At 43.9% G+C, this 17,828-nt stretch overlaps 1 protein-coding gene across 1 annotated transcript in view; it reads left to right on the top strand.

Moving 5' to 3' along the window:
• The window catches only part of LOC146859312 (E3 ubiquitin-protein ligase TRIM39-like), a 165,709-nt gene that overhangs the window by 87,905 nt on the left and 59,976 nt on the right, over positions 1-17,828 (top strand). Inside the window, exon 5 of the mRNA XM_085649983.1 lies at positions 12,727-12,779. Within this exon, the coding sequence (XP_085506109.1) occupies positions 12,727-12,779 (53 nt within the window). The remainder of the gene's footprint in view (positions 1-12,726; positions 12,780-17,828) is intronic.

Here is a 17,828-nt window from a genome sequence, read left to right as displayed (position 1 = left end):
TTGCAGCCAAGAGGAGCCCAAAACATCTGTTTCTTCACCTTTTCTGCAGGAGGAGCTTCCACTGAGGCCAACCAACTATCCAGGACCTGAGGTCACCTGTTGTGAATCAGGACTCACTTCAGACAGAGGTCAACAGCAGGCTCAGGCAGGTCCAGGCTGGTCTCGTTGGTACTGGTCAGCAGGGCAATTGCAGGGGGTCTCTGGACGTTTGTGGTGTCACTGTAGCTCACACAGGGCATCGGCTGACTAACCCTTGTGATCCAGGCCAGCGGGATCCAGTCCTTTTTTTCCAGGCAGCAATGGTGTCCTTCCCGCAGCAGGGCAGTCCTTCTGAATCTTCCAAACGACTAGGAGTGTTCTGATGGTATGCTATGAAGGTCCCATTTTCATACTAGTGTCAGCTTTGTGTGGGGAAATTCCCCGACTAACACTAAAACTGGTTCTGGTCAGTTCTTCCCCATCCCCTGGTCTTGTCTCAGAACTGTCCAGTGCGACAAAGGCAAGGACAGGCCTGATGTTAGGTTCCCTTGTGTGTGCTGCAAGCAGAGTCTTTAGAAATGTAGTTAAGGTAGGGTCCAGCTTCTCCCCAGCCATTCTATCAGGAAGGTCCTTTCCCCTCACATGCTTTGCTCAGTGTCCGGTAGGAATACACAACCCACAATAGGTGGGCCAATCACAGTCATGTAACTGAGGACACTGGCAAAAAGGCACAAATAATTTGAGCAGAAAAATGCCAATTTTCTATAAACCTGAACAATAACTTTCTAAAGATGGCGTTTTCAAAATTGTCATTTTAAATTCAACTTCACCACTACAGAGGATTTTCAATTAAACTGTATTTGAGTGTAAACACTATTTCCCTATTTGTTCCCAAACTGAAGTTATCACGTATTAAGTTTAATAGGTTTAGCCTATGGGAAAGATAGGCCAGCTCAGTGAAAAATGAGTTTTTCACTACTAGAACATGTACAACGGAAACACATGTCCTATGTTTTCAATTCAATGCACCCTGTCCTTGTAAGTATTAACAAGCATTTGCAATGCAATAGGTCTCGCATTTGCGAGAGTACAAGCTATTGGCGGTGTAAATGACAACATAATTTACCCATGTGCTTTGCCTCACAGGGCTGTGGCCTTTGGTACCTTATAAGTGTCTAGCAATGCAGTTTATTATCCTTGGTGCTGTGCCGCCAGGGACTAAATAACTATACAATTACTATACACTGGGTCATGCAGTCTGATTCAAGAATATAAGCGTGCCCCTGGAAATATTTATGGATGCATCCCAAGGCTTGAGGACCTGTGATGTCTAACTGAACTGTGACTCCTGTGACTGACCCCCAACTGCAGAGGCCATAAAACAATAAAATATACATTTGCCTTTTCCTGTCCTGTCTGGCAAACGCCATGAAAGGAGGCCATCTTCTGATTGCTGGTAGCTGTAAAAACCTGTCTCTTCATCTGTTTGAAGAATAAACAAAAGGCGTGTAATACAGGGTTTTATCTCTGTCTCAGGTTATATTTATTTATTTGAATAGTTTTATAAACATGACCCAAACGGGTAGCAGTGCGCTGTACAAAGTGGCGTAAGTATGAGTACAACAACAAAATGGATCAGAAGAGATAACTTAACAATCAAAAGGTCAAGGGGGCAAAACACAAGGTCAAAGAGGGGCATGGGGAGTCAGCCAGAGTAGTGGGACCAGAATGGTTTCATCAGAGAAAAAACATAAACCCAATTGAAACAGCACGTTACAAGAGAGTATCCAGACCGGAGTAAGAAGTAGATTGAGATAATATCCGTGTTAATGCTTTTGGAGGTCATTCAGGAGTAGCCAGTTGGCATGTTTTTTGAAAGAGGCAGTAGATAAGTTGGTTATGATCTCTGGGGAAAGAGCGTTCTATATTCTTGGAGCAAGAACAGAGAAAGCATGATTGTAAATTCCTTTCTTATTGAATTTGTGAGGATTCAATAATAGGGTTTTAGAGCTTCTGAAGTTCTGACTCGAGCCTGATAGCTCAGGTTTTTATGCCAGGTAAGCAGGGGTGTTGTAATGAATCGCTTTGTGCGTCAAGGAAAGCTATCTTGAGCCTGATCCTCGCTCCAATGGTCAGCCAGTTTAGTTGAATTAGGTCTGGCGTGATGTGGTCAAGTTTTCTAGAGCCAGTGATGAGTCTGGCCGAAGCGTTCCGTGTGGCTCTAAGCAGAGCCAAACTAGTTTTAGGTAGCCCAGCAAGGGTCACCAAACCATATTCCAAGCGTGAGATAACTAGGGATTGTACACCTGGCTTGATTTTCCTACGGGTGTTGAGCTGAATATTGGCTCCCCTAATAGTAGCACTGATGTGATCTTGCATATTCAGGTATTTGTCCAAGGCTATACCTAAAGATTTAGCCGAGTCAACAACATGTGGTGTGCAGTTAAGAGCAGTAAGTTGTTTGAGCCAGTCATGGGTAAGTGCAGAGTGGTTGTGGGGGGGGGGGCAATCAGAAGGAATTCAGTTCTGACAGTATTTAACAATAGATGGTTATGAGTTAACCATTGTTGAGTTTTTAGGAGTGCCTCATTTAGAGTGTTTTTGTCATATGGAGAGGCGATCTTCAAATATAGTTGAGTGTCATCTGCATACGTATGGTAATGGATGTTAGAGCGGTCCAGAATATCGGAGAGAGGTTCCATAAAAAGGTTGAAAAGAGTGGGCGAACATGCGGAGCCTTGAGGTACTCCAATGGTGACCGGGGTACTGATTGCAAGGGATTGGTTAACATTGATTCTTTGGATGCAGTTCTGTAAGAAAGAGGCAAACCAGTTTAAGAGGGGGACCAAAAATCCCATCCTATATTGAAGAAGAGGTTTTCATGTTTAATAGTGTCAAATGCTGAGGACAGGTCAAGAAGGATCAGAAGACAAGGGACATTTTGATCAAGGGATCTCAAGGTGTCCCCAACAATGTGAGTTGATGCTGTTTCAATACTGTGCCCCGCTCTGAAACCCTACTGGTAGAGGTCAAGGAGCTGAAATTTCTCAATATGGTTGCAGAGCTGTGTGTGTCCGATTTCTCGAGCAGTTTAGCTAGAGTCCTGATACTGGTGATTGGATGGAAGTTGTTAGGATGAGCTAAATCGGCATTGGGCTTCTTTGGGATGGGAGTGACTTGACCCGACTTGAGGCAATCTGGAATCATCCTGTGTAAGAGTGATTCTTGGATGATCCGGGACCACAGTGGGAGGATGGCGGAATTGAATAAGGGTACCCAAGCACACGCAGAAATAAAGTTTACAAAAATTATTATGTAAAGTGAGCATGTAACACAATAAGTGAATCTCCGTTTCTTTCTTGTGAATTCCTTCAATTTAATATTCTTGTTTCCATAGTAATTTCACAGTCATCACAGTGGTTCCCAAGCCAACACGTGTTTCGTCGCCTCTAGTAATATTGTACATGCGACTTGTTCACGGCTGAACACTGTCTTGTTAACATTATTTTAGGTATGACGATAATTCCGGGTCATCCAGTCTAGCGACGGGGGGGGGGTGGGCAGGTCCCTGAAAGGTATTCGCTTTCGATTGGTGTCTGTGCTCTGTATTTAAAGATCAAATCCCATCTCCGAGTCGTGGAGATTATATCCGTGATACGTAGCTGCCCCCATCCGCGTCTGGCTCAAAATCCGGATGGAGGAATTGAGATCTTTAAAAAACTTGGCTGGTAGTGGATCACTGAAGTGATTAGAAGGTTTTAAGGACGCCATAGATTGGAGCAGCTCTGTGTCATCTGGAAGAAGAAAAGTATTCCATTATGCGTTGTTTTTGGGAGCTCAGATTTTGTGGAAGGAAGGTGCACTCGCTGCAGTAGGTTCCGTAGGTTCCTCTGAGGATGCGAGGGTGTTCACAGGGAGCAAATTTGGAGTGGTAGGTTGCAGCTCAAGTTAAATTTTCCTCGCCTTTTCAGAGAGGTATGCTGAGAAGTCCTCTCCACTAGGAAAGGAGATTACATGTGTCGAGCTATGGTTGGTAGAGTGGTTAGCTCGCTGTTTGATGATTTCGAACTGAGCCCTGAAGTGATCGGTTTTAGCACTGCGAATACGTTTGTTGTATGCGCGTCTCATCTTCCTTAACTGATTGAGGCTGGAAGTGGAGGGAGAGTTTCTCCAAAGTCTCTCTGAAAGCCCACGTTTGCGGCGTTCATCATTTAGAGAGCTATTAAACCAGGGTCTGGATTGTTTGATCGGACTCCTTTTGAGTTGCTTAGGTGCAATAGAGTCGAAAATACTCGTCATAGAGTTAATGTAATGATCAGTAAGGTCGCCCAGATTGGTCATGTTAGCGGGTGGCTTACGACTATTCTTGCTAATGGATGTTAGATCACTAATGTTGATGTCTCTCAGGTTACGAGACAGTTGATTGATTTTATGTGGTTGGCCCTGTCTGCACATGACCTTTTCCAGGATGCAGAAGGATATTTGATGATGACCAGTCACAGGGTAAAATGTGATCAAGTTGAATGATGTTGTCTTTAGCTGTGATAAGGTCGATATATAGAGGTAGAAATAAAGGGCCCGATTCACAAAGATAAACTGAGGTGAAAGCCTAACTTTACACGTTTTGGTATTCACAAAGGGCATTTACACACAGTAAAGTTAGACTTTTCTCTCAGTTAAACTTAAGTTTTGGTCTTAAGTTTAACTGAGACTAAAACTGAGACAGAAGTCTAACTTTACTATTCGTAAATGCTCTTTGTAAATACCGAAAGTCGTAAGTTTAACTGAGACTAAAACTGAGACAGAAGTATAACTTTACCATTCGTAAAGGCTCTTTGTGAATACCGAAAGTCCTAAAGTTAGACTTTTGTCTCAGTTAAACTTAGGTTTTGGTCTTAAATTTAACGGAGACTAAAACTGAGACAAAAGTCTAACTTTACCATTCGTCAATGCTCTTTGTGAATACCGAAAGTCCTAAAGTTAGACTTTTGTCTCCGTTAAACTTAGGTTTTGGTCTCAAGTTTAACTGAGACTAAAACTGAGACAAAAGTCTAACTTTACTACTCGTAAATGCCCATTGTAAATACCGAAAGTCGTAAAGTAAGACATTTGTCTCAGTTTACCTTTGTGAATCGGGCCCAAAGTGTCCAGCAAATCCCAATGAATGTATAAGTCAACGCTGATATGTTTGAGTCAACCCTAATTCAAAAAGGCTCAAGATCAGTAATTTGGAAACCATGAAGGTTTATTAAAATATTAAAGTGCAATACTGAAGGTAAAACAATAGATGGTCTCAATTGCGTAAAATATGAGTCATTGGGAATAAACAGTATGAACAAAATAAAAAGAAAGGTCCACGTCCAGAATATGCAGCAAATCAATAGAATATCAGGCAGCATCCCTAGCGGCTCGCGAAAGAGTCTAAAATATCTATCTGGCTCACCCGCAAACACGCATCCTTATATAACAAAATGAACCATAATGGCAACTTAAATCGTGCAGTTAGCATAGGGTGTGCCAATGTACTGCATATTGTCATATCAGAATACAAATGTGATGTGTCATTCAATGCCACCATCCTAGCACTATCTCTCTAAGACGATAATAATTAGCTCTACTTTGCCCTGAAGTCATCGGACGGTTTAGCACAAACCTGGCTATGTAACCAATATCAGCTATAGAAATGGATAGGAAGACAGCGAGTGAGCAGGAAGAGGCAGTGAAAAGCAACATTTCAACTACAAAGCAGCGTATCCACACAAAGCATCAGGGTACATTTTGCTTTGAGCAGTGTCATTGAGATATAAAAACATGGCTATTTCCCAATCCAAGATGGAGTCAGAGCCTATTTGAGGCCTAATTCGCCTATGTCAAGAAAACACAGTTCTGTACTTCACTGCATTGTCATTTCAAATGAATAATGCTAATTTTACTAAGCGACCATTATTTAAACTGAAAATAACACCAACAAGGTAATACATCTGCCAAGCGACACCTCAACAATTTTAAGTATAAACAAGCTGCCTGAAGTGTGCCCTATCATGCTTCTCACATACCCTTTAAACATGAGCGTGCAGACTAGCAGTGTCAGATTTGCTGTGATGTGATTATACCTGGAGTCAGCACCACTCCAAACTCTGCCTATAAAAGGTATAGAAACATTAATACTCTTCTCCAAACCATAATATGGCTCCTTCTATAATCCATACAGAGAGTAACAAGGGCCACACTAATGGCAGATAACATAACATGTCAATTTTGAAGACTTCTATATTGCGTTGCCTTTCTCTTCCTGCTTATATTCTGAATCAACAAGGAGAGGCGATCCCTTCGACAGACTGAACGTAACTGGAAACAACACCCTTCAGCAGCACATATAAAACTTCTCTGCCAGGCCAAAAATGCCTACAATAAGAAAGTCCTCAACTCAAAAAAAGAATTCTTCAGAACTGAACTGGAGAACGCCAAAAATTGACCTCGCAAGCTGTTCGACTTGGTCAAACACCAATCCAACAAACTAGCGAAAACCTCCAAAGAAACACCAAAACCCCTAATAACAAGCGAGGAATTCTCTTCCTTCTTCTGCGACAAAATCTCTGCCCTAGGAAATTAACTTAAATCCGCAACTCACCACCAAAATCAAAACCTGCCAGCTCTACCTCTTCTCTCCGCGTTGTCCTCCCAAACATCACCCAAAAACCTAGCGCACTGGTCCAATTTTAAAATCTACGACGAACACTGTATCTCGAAAATTCTTTCCTCCTTAAACCCGAACAATCACTTCAATGATCCTCTCCTGTCTAACTGCCTAACTGCCGCCTCTCAGGCTATCATCCCTTCCTGGACCTCAATAATCAACGCCTCCCTCCTACAGGGCTCAATTCCTGATTCGCTCAAGGCTGGCTAAGTTGTCCCCATCCTAAAAAAAAGCACGCTGGACCCTGCTTCCGCTGAGAACTATAGACCAATATCTTACATCCCACTCCTAGCCAAAGTTCTGGGAAAATGTGTGCAACAGCAGCTGAGCCTACACATCAACACATTTCACCTGTTAGATGACTTCCAATCCGGGTTCAGATCGGGACACAGCATGGAAACCACCCTCCTCCACAATGTAGATGACGCTCTCCAAGCCCTCGACCATGGCAAAACCTGTCTCCTAATCCTCCTAGACCTTTCCTCTGCCTTTGACACGGTTAACCACCAATTTCTCCTTGAACGCCTCAAACTCAGGATGGGGTTGGATGGCAGTGTCCTTAAATGGTTTAGATAGGTCTACATAAAAATCTCTTCCCCTGAGGACATTTTCTCCCTGAACGAGGCCCTGAAGCTGACAGTCCACTGGCTCACCGCCAACCAGCTTAAACTCAACGCAAATAAAACTGAATTTCTTCTGATCTCCCCACCCAAACCCAATCCAGACATCCAGGAATGGATCAAGACCATCACAGCACTAAACTGCCCTCCTACCATTGTTGACTCGGCGAAATCCCTTGGAATAACCCTTGACGGCATCCTGAGCATGCGTGGGCATATAAACTCGATGGCCAAAATTGCTAGATTCCACCTGAGTTACCTAAGAAACCTAAAACCCTTCCTCGATGTGTCCGACCTTAAAACAGCAATCCAGCCGCTAGTCATTTCCAGACTAGAATATGGATGCTCTACTCTTGTAGGGCTACCCAAGAAATCTCTGGCCCCATTGACAGCCTGCCTCAACACCGCCGCCAGAATCCTAACTGGCTCAAAGAAATTCGACCACACCTCTCCCCACCTCAAAGCTCTGAACTGGCTTCCCCTGGAGGCCAGAATACAATTTAAACTTGCCTGCATTACTCACAAAGCTTTTTATAACAACTCCCCTACATTTCTCGAACACAAACTCGTGATATCAGGAGGAGCCAGAAACTCCCGATCCGCCAAAGACCAGCACACTTCTGGAAGAAAAAAATCTACAATCGGGCCTTCTCTGGGGCAGCGGCAAGGATTTGGAACTCTCTCCCACCCGCCATCAGAAGACTTCCGTCCTTGGCACACTTTAAGAAGGAGACCAAAACCTTCCTAATGGGTAAATACCTCGTCTAATAAACACGTTACTTTATTATCATTCTATGGATGATACCTATTCCTGCACTCCTGGGCATCCCCCCAAGAGTTGAGACTACGTGCCTTCTTGTATAATGTATTTACCTGTTTTAATTTCTTTCCCACATGTAGCCGGGACTTTAGACTGCGTGTTTTTCTTGCATTATGTAGCCCCTATTTTACCCAATTGATCCCTCCCTTCCCAACGCTTTGTATACCACCCTTAATCCTGTAAAGCGCTCTGATACCCTCACGGGTCTGGTTTGTGCTCTATAAAACAATAAAATTAATAAATTAATGTCTTCAAGACAAGCGTAACATCACCCAGTTATGATTTTTACTAAGCAGCACTTTGCACTCGTCCACTTTTTATTTATTTTTTCCTTTTAATATTTAAGTAGTAAGTTTAGGTATGTACTGTGAAATAAAGTCGCCATGTAAAATGATGTTGGTTAGTATTCAATGCGCGACTTAAGGTGTATCACTCAAACCAGGATACTTCTTAGCTATCACTTTACAACGTGTTTTGTATATTTTCAATTACTTCAATACCATACATATATTCTTCCTACCTGCTCTCATCATAAATTTACAGGTTCTCTGATCACAATTATGAAAAGGTACCAAAAGTGATCATTTATTTGTTTTGTGGATATTTACAGTGTTGTGTTGTAGCAAAGGTGCTTTGGGTCTTAATGCGTGAAGTCCCCTGCATGGCTATTGCGGGACGTCCGGGACTGGGGTAGACATATTGGTAGTAGGCAGGTCAACGGGCTAGGCTTTCATGCCCCTGACGATACTTGAATGTCCGCTGGCGTGAACGCGCGCTGTGAAGTCCTCCTGAGGCTTGAGCCAGGAGAAACCAACGCTGCACTCCCAATTATTGCTTTTTGCACATAGTCCTGGCATTTGCTCCATATTTTTAAATCTGGACCCATAGGTGCTGGCGGGAAGCGTCAGGCCCCCTCCCCACCCCGATTAGGAAGGTGAAGAACTTAGAGGAGTGTGGATAGACAACAAACAGCTTCAGGGATCAGGTGAACACAGTGGTTTCATCAACATCATACATTCTCAGATCATGCAAAAAAGAGGCACAACAAACAGTGGTCACCGCGCTAATAATGTCGGGATTAGATTATTGCAATAGTCTTTATCTCCAGATCCACAAAGGGTCGCTGAACAAATAACAAATCCTTCAAAATGCTGCAGCCAGGCTTCTCACAGGCACACCAAAGTTTGAATCGATCTCAGCCAAAATAAAAAAACTTCTCGCGGGGGTGCCGCTGGTGAAAAAGGCTAACTGGGGAGGCAGAAGCTTTGTTGCCAATGCGGCCAAAGCATGGAATGCCCTCCCACCTCACCTGAGAAACATGAACAATCTCCTAGCCTTTCGGAAGGCACTAAAAATATGGCTTTTCTCAAAGTAAACCTGTTAAGAACTACACCGATGTTGTCTTCAGTCAGGACTTCACACAGCGCCAGGACACCTTCGGGTAACAGTTAGCGCTATATAAGTTCCAATAACATTAACATTAACATCAAATTGGGACCCTTTCCCCTGGATTTTAATAAAAAAATATATAACGTATGTGGCATCTGACTTTATGGTGTTTTTGGAGCGCGCGTACCCCCTCCAACCATGCGCACTTTATTGGGGCCAAACTCCCTTAACCACTGTACTCTCTCTTCACCAATCTGTGGGATTGATCTTGGATTTCCCGTCCATGCATTTGTCTGCCGGCTATGTGCCACCGCACCTGTGGCCTTGTAGTGGGTTCGGGGCACAGAGACGTCACACAAGGCGGTTTAAGTCTGATAGACGTATGTTTATTTGTCAGATGGTACACAGTCTTTATCACACCAGGAACTGTAGTGGTCTGAGGTAGCCAGGAAGGTTGTCACGCCGTAAGTCGTCTGCGGGCTTGGGACTCGTCGTCCCGGTCAGGGCTCTCGGTTCGGTCTGGTCTCTCGTCACCGTTGTTCCGAAAAGAATGAAAGGAAAGCAAGTATTAGGCATGCTGCCTCGCTTCCGCGAATGAAGGGGCCAGGAGTGAGGGACACCGTGAAACAAGGGGGCTGATAAGTGCTTTAGTGCTCGAGGGATGAGGTGCTACGACAGGAGTGATGCCGGTTGAATTTAGCTGTGACGGTTTACAGGGATTTTCCCTTCCCCACCCAGCCTGCGACTTTCCCCCGTACCTGCTCCAGCCACGCTCCTCCCCCGGGAACGTGGCAGGGCGCTTCGCCGGACCGTTGGCCTCCTGGCTTGTCGGGTGCAACTCCTGCAGCTTCTTCGATGTCCGCTCTTGGTCCTTCCGTCTGCTCCGGTCGCCACTCCTTCCGCCAGTCCGGTACGCTCTCCTCCGCTTTCCCGCAATCCTCCTCTCTCACCGCCGCTCTTCTCCTCCACTCCAACTCGTACTCCAACTCCGAGGAAACGCCGTCCGTCAACTTCCTGATGCGGCTCACCTTTGAAGTCCCGCCGCAGGAAACGTCATGTAGGGGAGGAGTCTCGTCCCACGGGATTCCCCTCTTAAAGGCACCGTGTCCCTCTTCAGGCATCCAGTCTCGTGAAGGGTAGGCAGTCCAGTCCTTGGGGTTATCGGTTACCTCGTCAGCCTGTGTGAGGACACAAAGGGGTACAGTGGGGTCTTTTGACCAACAGGGCCAAACAGGTGAGTCCCTCTCCGCCACCACCCCTGCCCCGTCACAGGCCTGTCAATCAGTAACCTTGGGCCTTGGTCTCAGTGCTTGCCAGGCTACGTATTTGCGAGTCGGGTTGATGTGGCGTTCATAACGGGTGAATTTGTTAATAAGGACGAGATCTTGTTCACATGAATGAATGTATTATTTGTCATATCAGCATCGATTTTTTCCTAATTAACAGTGGGATAACTTAGTTAAGTTTACATCCGGTATTTCCTTCAAACTCTGAGTTACGATGATCTCAGGATTCCTAATCTGGTTTCTGGTTTGAAATCCAACCTCCTCTTTAGCCCAAGTCATAATCGCTGTCTTCCCCTTATTGATTAGATATCCTGACAGACTCCCAAAATCTCTGGCATGCGTCTCAAGCTGTGGAACAGAGAGCTCTGGGTTCGGTGTATATAGAACTATGTCATCAACATGCAGTGCTATTCTGGTTGGTAACCCTGCAGCTTCAAAGGGAAGAATGGTCTAATCCTGCCGAATCATCTGGGAAAAGGGATCAATATATACACGGAACAGAATTGGTAACAAAGGACACCGCTGCCTGAAATGAAGCTGGAAGTTTGCCATCCAAAATCTTAGCTTCTGGCACCTTATATAGCATTTGCACAACTTCAGTAACATTGCTGCTGAAACCATAATCCTGCAATACCTCCCAAAGATAGACGCAATTAACCCTAGCAAATGCTTTAGCAGCATCAATTCTTGTGATTGTCAACAGGAGATTAGAGGCCTTGGCCATATCATTCGCACCGATAAGTCAATGGGTTAATTCATACAACTTCCATCCAGGCACAAACCCCTTATGATCGAAATGGATCAACTTTTGAAGGACATCTGATAACCTCTTAGCCAAGATTCCTGGAATAATTTTGTAATCACAGTTCAACTGAGATATAGGTCTGTAGGAATCCACTAACCTAGCATCTTTACCCGGCCTAAGGATCATAACTACAGGTGCCTCATATTAGGAAAGTGGAATTTAACAGCCTTCCAGAGAGATCTCATTAAAATAAGATACCCAGAAAGAGAACAAAGAGTTACATTTTTTTATAGAATTCAGTTGGGATCCCGTCTGAGCCTGCTGCTTTCCCTGTACTGACCTCCTAACCTGTTCCCTTATCTCTCCCTGTGTGAACCTGCCTGGGCCTGCTGCTTCCCCTTCACTGAGCCTCCTAACCTGTTCCCTTATCTCTCCCTGTGTGAACCTGCCTGGGACTGCTGCTTTCCCTTTACTGAGCCTCCTAACCTGTTCCCTTATCTCTCCCTCTGAGATCCCGTCTGGCTCTGCTGCTTTCCCTTTACTGAGCCTCTTAACCTGTCCCCATATCTCTCCCTCTGTGATCCTTCCGATACGGCCTAAAATCTGCTGTTCCATACGACGTGGGCATTTTTGTTTTGCAACCAGTTTTTCATTACTATGCGGTCTGGGTTCATATCTTCCTTATATATCCCACTAAGGCTCTTCAATATCTTAGTTGTAGAGAATGGTGACAAGGTTTACACTGGCAGGGATTGGATGTGACAATGTTGTGTTGTGGGCGCTGTCGGGAATTCACGTGGACCTCAGATAGGAAGGTATTTATTAACTATATACACAAGACTCCGCCAGGAGCAGATGTAACCTGTTACTCAACCCCCCTCTCACTGAGCAACTGCCACTCCTAGAAGACCCACGCTGAAGCACTTCATAGCATCACATAAAACACGCTGGTCTCACTGAGCTATCTGCCTTAGAACACCCACATCCTGTCATAAGATGTTAAAGGTACTTTTGGATATCGTTAGAGGTTTGACTCTAGTGTATGAACAGTAACTCACACTGAGCTCTAGTCCGCAGGCGCTGCTCTTAATACTGAATCTTATTTCAAATACAGGTCTTGTGTGATGTTCATCCTTTGTTCCTGTAGCTGTCATTGTTCTTTAATACAAAGATGATGTTTATTATTACAGATGTAATAATGTGAAGATTCAGAGCCCAGAGGTGGTGGTGAAGAGTTATAAAGGTAAATATCATTGCGATGATTAGCTCTGAATATTACTGTTCATGAAAATGATATGGTGTGGTGTTGTATGCTATGGTAAGGTGTGGTATGGTATGGTGTGGTGTGGTAAGAAATGCTATGGTAAGGTGTGGTGTGCTATGGTATGGTGTGGTATGGTGTGCTATGGTATGGTATGCTATGGTAAGGTGTGGTGGGCTATGGTATGGTATGGTGTGGTGTGCTATGGTATGGTATGGTGTGGTGGGCTATGGTATGGTGTGGTAGAATGTATGACGTTACAATGCTTACATTTACAACGCATGCCTTTACAACGCATTCTTTTACATTACATGCCATTACATCGCATTTTCGGAAATTACCTTTACAACACATAACATTACATCACATTATACCTTTACAACGCATACCATTACAATGCATAACATTACATCGCATTTAAGGTAAGTGTTGGATAAAATAGGGGTAATAATTACTATTCTAACTCCAGTGAGTGCAACAGTTGGGTAAGTGTTGGATAGTGTAAGGGTACTATTCGTTTTAACGGTATGCATTGTAATGACTTGTGATGTAATGCCTGCGTTGTAGCGACATGCGTTGTAATGCCTGCGTTGTAGTGACATGCGATGTAATAGCTGCGTTGTAATGACATGCGATGTAAAGGATGTTGCGATGTAATGACTGCCATGTAAAGGTAGTGCGATGTAATGACTGCGTTGTAAAGGAGGTTTCCCAGTGTGGTATGGTATACTATGGTATGGTGGGCCTTGGTATGGTGTGGTGTGGTATGCTATGGTATGGTGTGGTATGCTACAAAAGGGTATGGTGTGTATCTTGAAGATACTTTATTTGATTTAAAAAAATATAATCATAAAAGCAGAACATACACACCACACATGTACAAATAAGATAATTAAACTTGCAAGAATTAAAAAAATGTATAGCGGCAGAGTGTTAATAATGTGACAAAGAAATGAGTGTTATTGTTAGAGACTAGGAAGGGTGCCCGAAGTTATGAGAGAACCCAGAGGATGTAAGCGTTTCATTAAATCAAGTAACAGTGTCGAGAAAATTCATCGGGGTCACATACCCTGGTATTGCAGGTGTTGAGAGCACAGGGTAGACCAGAATGAAGTCTTATGGGTCTACAGTTTTTGTTTTAGACACCTGTGACTCTTTTTAAAGTTGATGCCGGGCCAGCAATTTGCTGATTAAATTTACGATATGCATGATGAATAAAAATAGTAAAACTTATGTTTAAAACTGTATTCTCTGGGTTCAAAGCCACAATGATTGCCTGCCTGCAGGTCCGAGCTCCCAGTCTGTTCCATTCTGGCCTCAATTTTAGTCTACGCTGAGTCAGGAGAGCGGGACAGTAGCATGTAACATGCTTCATAGATTCCACCGCCCCACAACCCCTGCACTGTTGGTAAATTGACAAGCAACGCCAGGTAGGTAGATGTTTCAGCAGGTGCCATTCCCCCAGTCTAAGTGTCATAAATCGCAATTTTAAATATAAAGAGTATGTGCAGGGCAGATATAATGACGGTGAAGCCAACTGATAAGAATTAATGACTGCCCATGCATGCTTGCGTTTGGCAAAAGAAGCTTTGTCGATGGTGTTGGACAGAATGCGAATACGCTTCTTAATGCTCGTTTTAAAAGCTGTTTGACTGGGGTTTAGGTTCCAGAGGTCGACTGCTGAAAGTTGCTGAAGACATTCATTAAAGAGTTTACTATAGGACTCACTTGGATTATTAGTGCCAATATCAAACCACAGCAAAGACTAAAGAGAACCAGCTTCAGCCCTCCTTAGCTTATGACACAGATTTAAATAGGCACCTGCGCTGGAAATTTCATAATTTTGGAGGCCCAGTTCTAATCTAATCTGTGCAGCGGAGGCAGATTTCGGCATGTGAAAAACGCTTTTATAGATCTTAGTCACATGTTGATTTAATGTTGTGCTGATTTTACCCCTGATGGTTTCAAGACCATATGACAAGGTGGGGAAGACTTTAGCTTTCATAACTTCCATCATTGGGGCCAAACTCGGACCCATCAGTTTTTTTGAAAGTTTTGAAAAATTCAATCGGAGGGCTGTGGCTTTCAATGAAATGTCACTACGATGCTTGGCAAAGGTACCCCTAGAGTCAAAATTAACCCCCAGGTATTTATAGGTTTTTCCTACGACCAGGCTGGAGTTGTTGTATGACCAGCCACCACCTCCATAGCGTTTTCTACCGAATATAACCACTTGGGTTTTCTTTAGATTAACCTCTAAGTTATTCTTAATGGTGTAACTGTATAGTTTGTTTAACAAACGTTGCAGCCCTACTCGGGTAAGGCTGAAGAGGACAAGATCATCGGCATACAGAAGGTAACTTAACTGCACCCCGCCGATCTTGGGGGGATGACTATTTGTCTCGTCCAGGTCAGCTGAGAGGTCGGCAATAAACAGGTTGAAAAGCAATGGGGCTAGCACACACCCCTGTTTCACTCCTCGTGTTGTTGGAATTTTTCGAGACAGATGTGTGCCAGTGCCAAGGTTAACTTGAATCCAGGTGCTGGAATATAGTTGAACGTTGACCGCCAGTAGTTTGACCGGGATGCCCCATTTCATTAGTTTTGACCAAAGTGCCTCCCTAGGGACCAGGTCAAAGGCAGCTTTAAAATCAACGAAACAACCGAAGATCAGCTTTGATGAAATAAGCGATTTGTCGATAAGTACTGATAACGCCAATAAATTAGACGAAGTGCCAGAGTTTGCAGTAAAGCCCGTTTGGTTTTTTGGAATCAGTCCTTTTTGGTTCGCCCAGGCACTCAGTTCTTCAAGCAAAACGCTTGCGAAGAACTTTGCCTCATTGTCCAGTAAGGCTATCAACCTATAGTTGTTAGGGGACGAATGGGCGCCGGACTTATATACTGGGTGAATTACTGCCCCTCGCCATGAGTCTGGTATGATTGAACAACTCAACACAGATCTAAAGTGGGTTGCTAATAGTTGTGCCCAATAGGGAACATTTGCTTTGAACAGGGCCTGTGGCAGGCCATTTGGGCCTGGTGCTCCATCTGCTCTCGCTTTTGATAATATTTTGACCAGCCTTGCCTGGGTAACGGGAATCAACTCACATTGGGGCTGCGTCAGCTCTTGGGTGTTATCCTGGTTCTCCAAAGACCCGTCTTTAGACGTGAAGGAGGTGTTTGTTACTGAAAAGTCTGCACCTTCATTGGCCTTAAAGTGGTCGGTCAGAAAGTTAACCCATTCTGCCTCAGCAATGTTTGCACTCCCCTGTCTGATAGTTCCGTTGAGTTGTTTGTTCAATAAAGCCCAAAATTTTCTTGAATTACGGTTTTTACTTTCCCAAAGAAGTTTGCCCCAAAATTGATCAAGATGAAGTCGTTTATCTTGTTTAGATGCCTGTCTATAGTTTTTCTGAGCGATTTTATAGTTAATCAGACAGTCATTGGATTCTGGATGCCTCCTAATTGCCCTCAGGGCAGTATTTCTGGTCTTTTTTAATTTCATGGTCTGACTTGATATAAAAAACTGAGAGCTGCGAGTAGTTATATGAGAATGCGAATGTGATGGAAAGAGGTTTAACAGATGATAGCAAAAATAGGACCAATCAGTGATATGAGAAGCTATGGGATGGAGGCCTCCTAATGTAAAAGACAAGCATTCCTTCTTGATGTTAATACTAATTTCATCGTTCCATCGTAAGCGTTTCACATTTTCTGAGTGTACTCCTTTATGAGTTATTGAGGCAGTATTGTGGTAAACTGGGTTAATATTAATGGTGACAACTTGTGGTCGATGGTCGCTCTCTGATCGTGCTTTAATACTGTAGTTGTCCAAGTGAGAAAACATGGCTACGTTGCAAATAGTGTAGTCTAAAAATGAAAACTTACGTCCATTTGTCCATGACCAAATTGGGGGGGTATCCTGAGTGAACCTGCCGTTCATTGCAATGAAACCTGCACTAAGGAGTTGCAACACACAGAATTCCCCCAAAGCACAGTATGACTGATTTGAAGGTTTGGACTGGAATTTCAATGCCGACAAAGACAAGGAGGGGAGATCTTCCAGGTCCGATGGGTCTCCCTGAAACAAGTTGGTATTGAAATCCCCGGTCAGCAGACAGTCAGCGTCGGGAGAACTCACAGCCAAGTCGGTCAAAATGTTAAGGAGGCGATTTAGATGAGGTCTTTTTGTCTGGGCGCTTGGATTGATGTAAACGTTAAGCAACAATAGAGGTCGCTGTTGTCTCCACGAGCTAACTTTAACTCCAAGCAGCCAATCCTCGTCGATGTTTAATAGCTCTGTTGGGCCCTTTAGGCTGCATGAGATGTAAGTAGACAGACCTCCCTTGGGGCGACCATAGTTGCTGACTCTGACAGCTGGTTTCCAAAATTCGATGAATCCATCAATAGGACAACTACAAGTGGCCCATGTTTCCTGAACCGCAATTAGATCATGGCTAAGAATGAAGTTTCGGGTCTCTAGTGAGGACATTTTAATGTGAAGGCCACTAATGTTCCATGAGCACAGGGAGAGGCACGGCTCCGATTGATGTTTTATACAATTTATGGAGTGAGGCTGGGGGATGTTAGCTTTTACAGCCTCCAAAGGATTAAATTCTAACAAGTTTTTTCCAAATGGTCAGGCTAAGTTTTTACACGATAAAGCTGCTGATAACCATCCCCAATCTTGAGTTTCATTGCAATTCGGGAGCGTGGACCAATTAGTTTCCTATTGGGGATGTGACTCCTACAGCATTTTGTAGAATTGAATATGGTTTACTTCTGTCACTAATCAGGGTCCGACACAGGCTTATCTGAGTGGGCGACTGCTTAGCTAATGCCGTAGGGTAGCCTGGATTGAGGTGGGGGTAGATTTTAATTCCCCAGGACCGGAAAATATCTTTACAGGCTAGAAGTGCTCGAGTCCAAGTAGGAGATTTAAAAGTCACCGAGGTAGCTTCGGAGGGTTGCGACCCTCTTGGCGGAAGGAATTCTATATATTCAATGTCTTCTGAAGCCAATTTGTCAAGG

The sequence above is a fragment of the Triturus cristatus genome, chromosome 3_2 (genome assembly GCF_964204655.1).
Source record: "Triturus cristatus chromosome 3_2, aTriCri1.1, whole genome shotgun sequence".
Lineage (NCBI taxonomy): Eukaryota > Metazoa > Chordata > Amphibia > Caudata > Salamandridae > Triturus > Triturus cristatus.
Note: the sequence above shows the minus strand (reverse complement) of the source record. Positions and strands in the feature narration are given on the sequence as shown.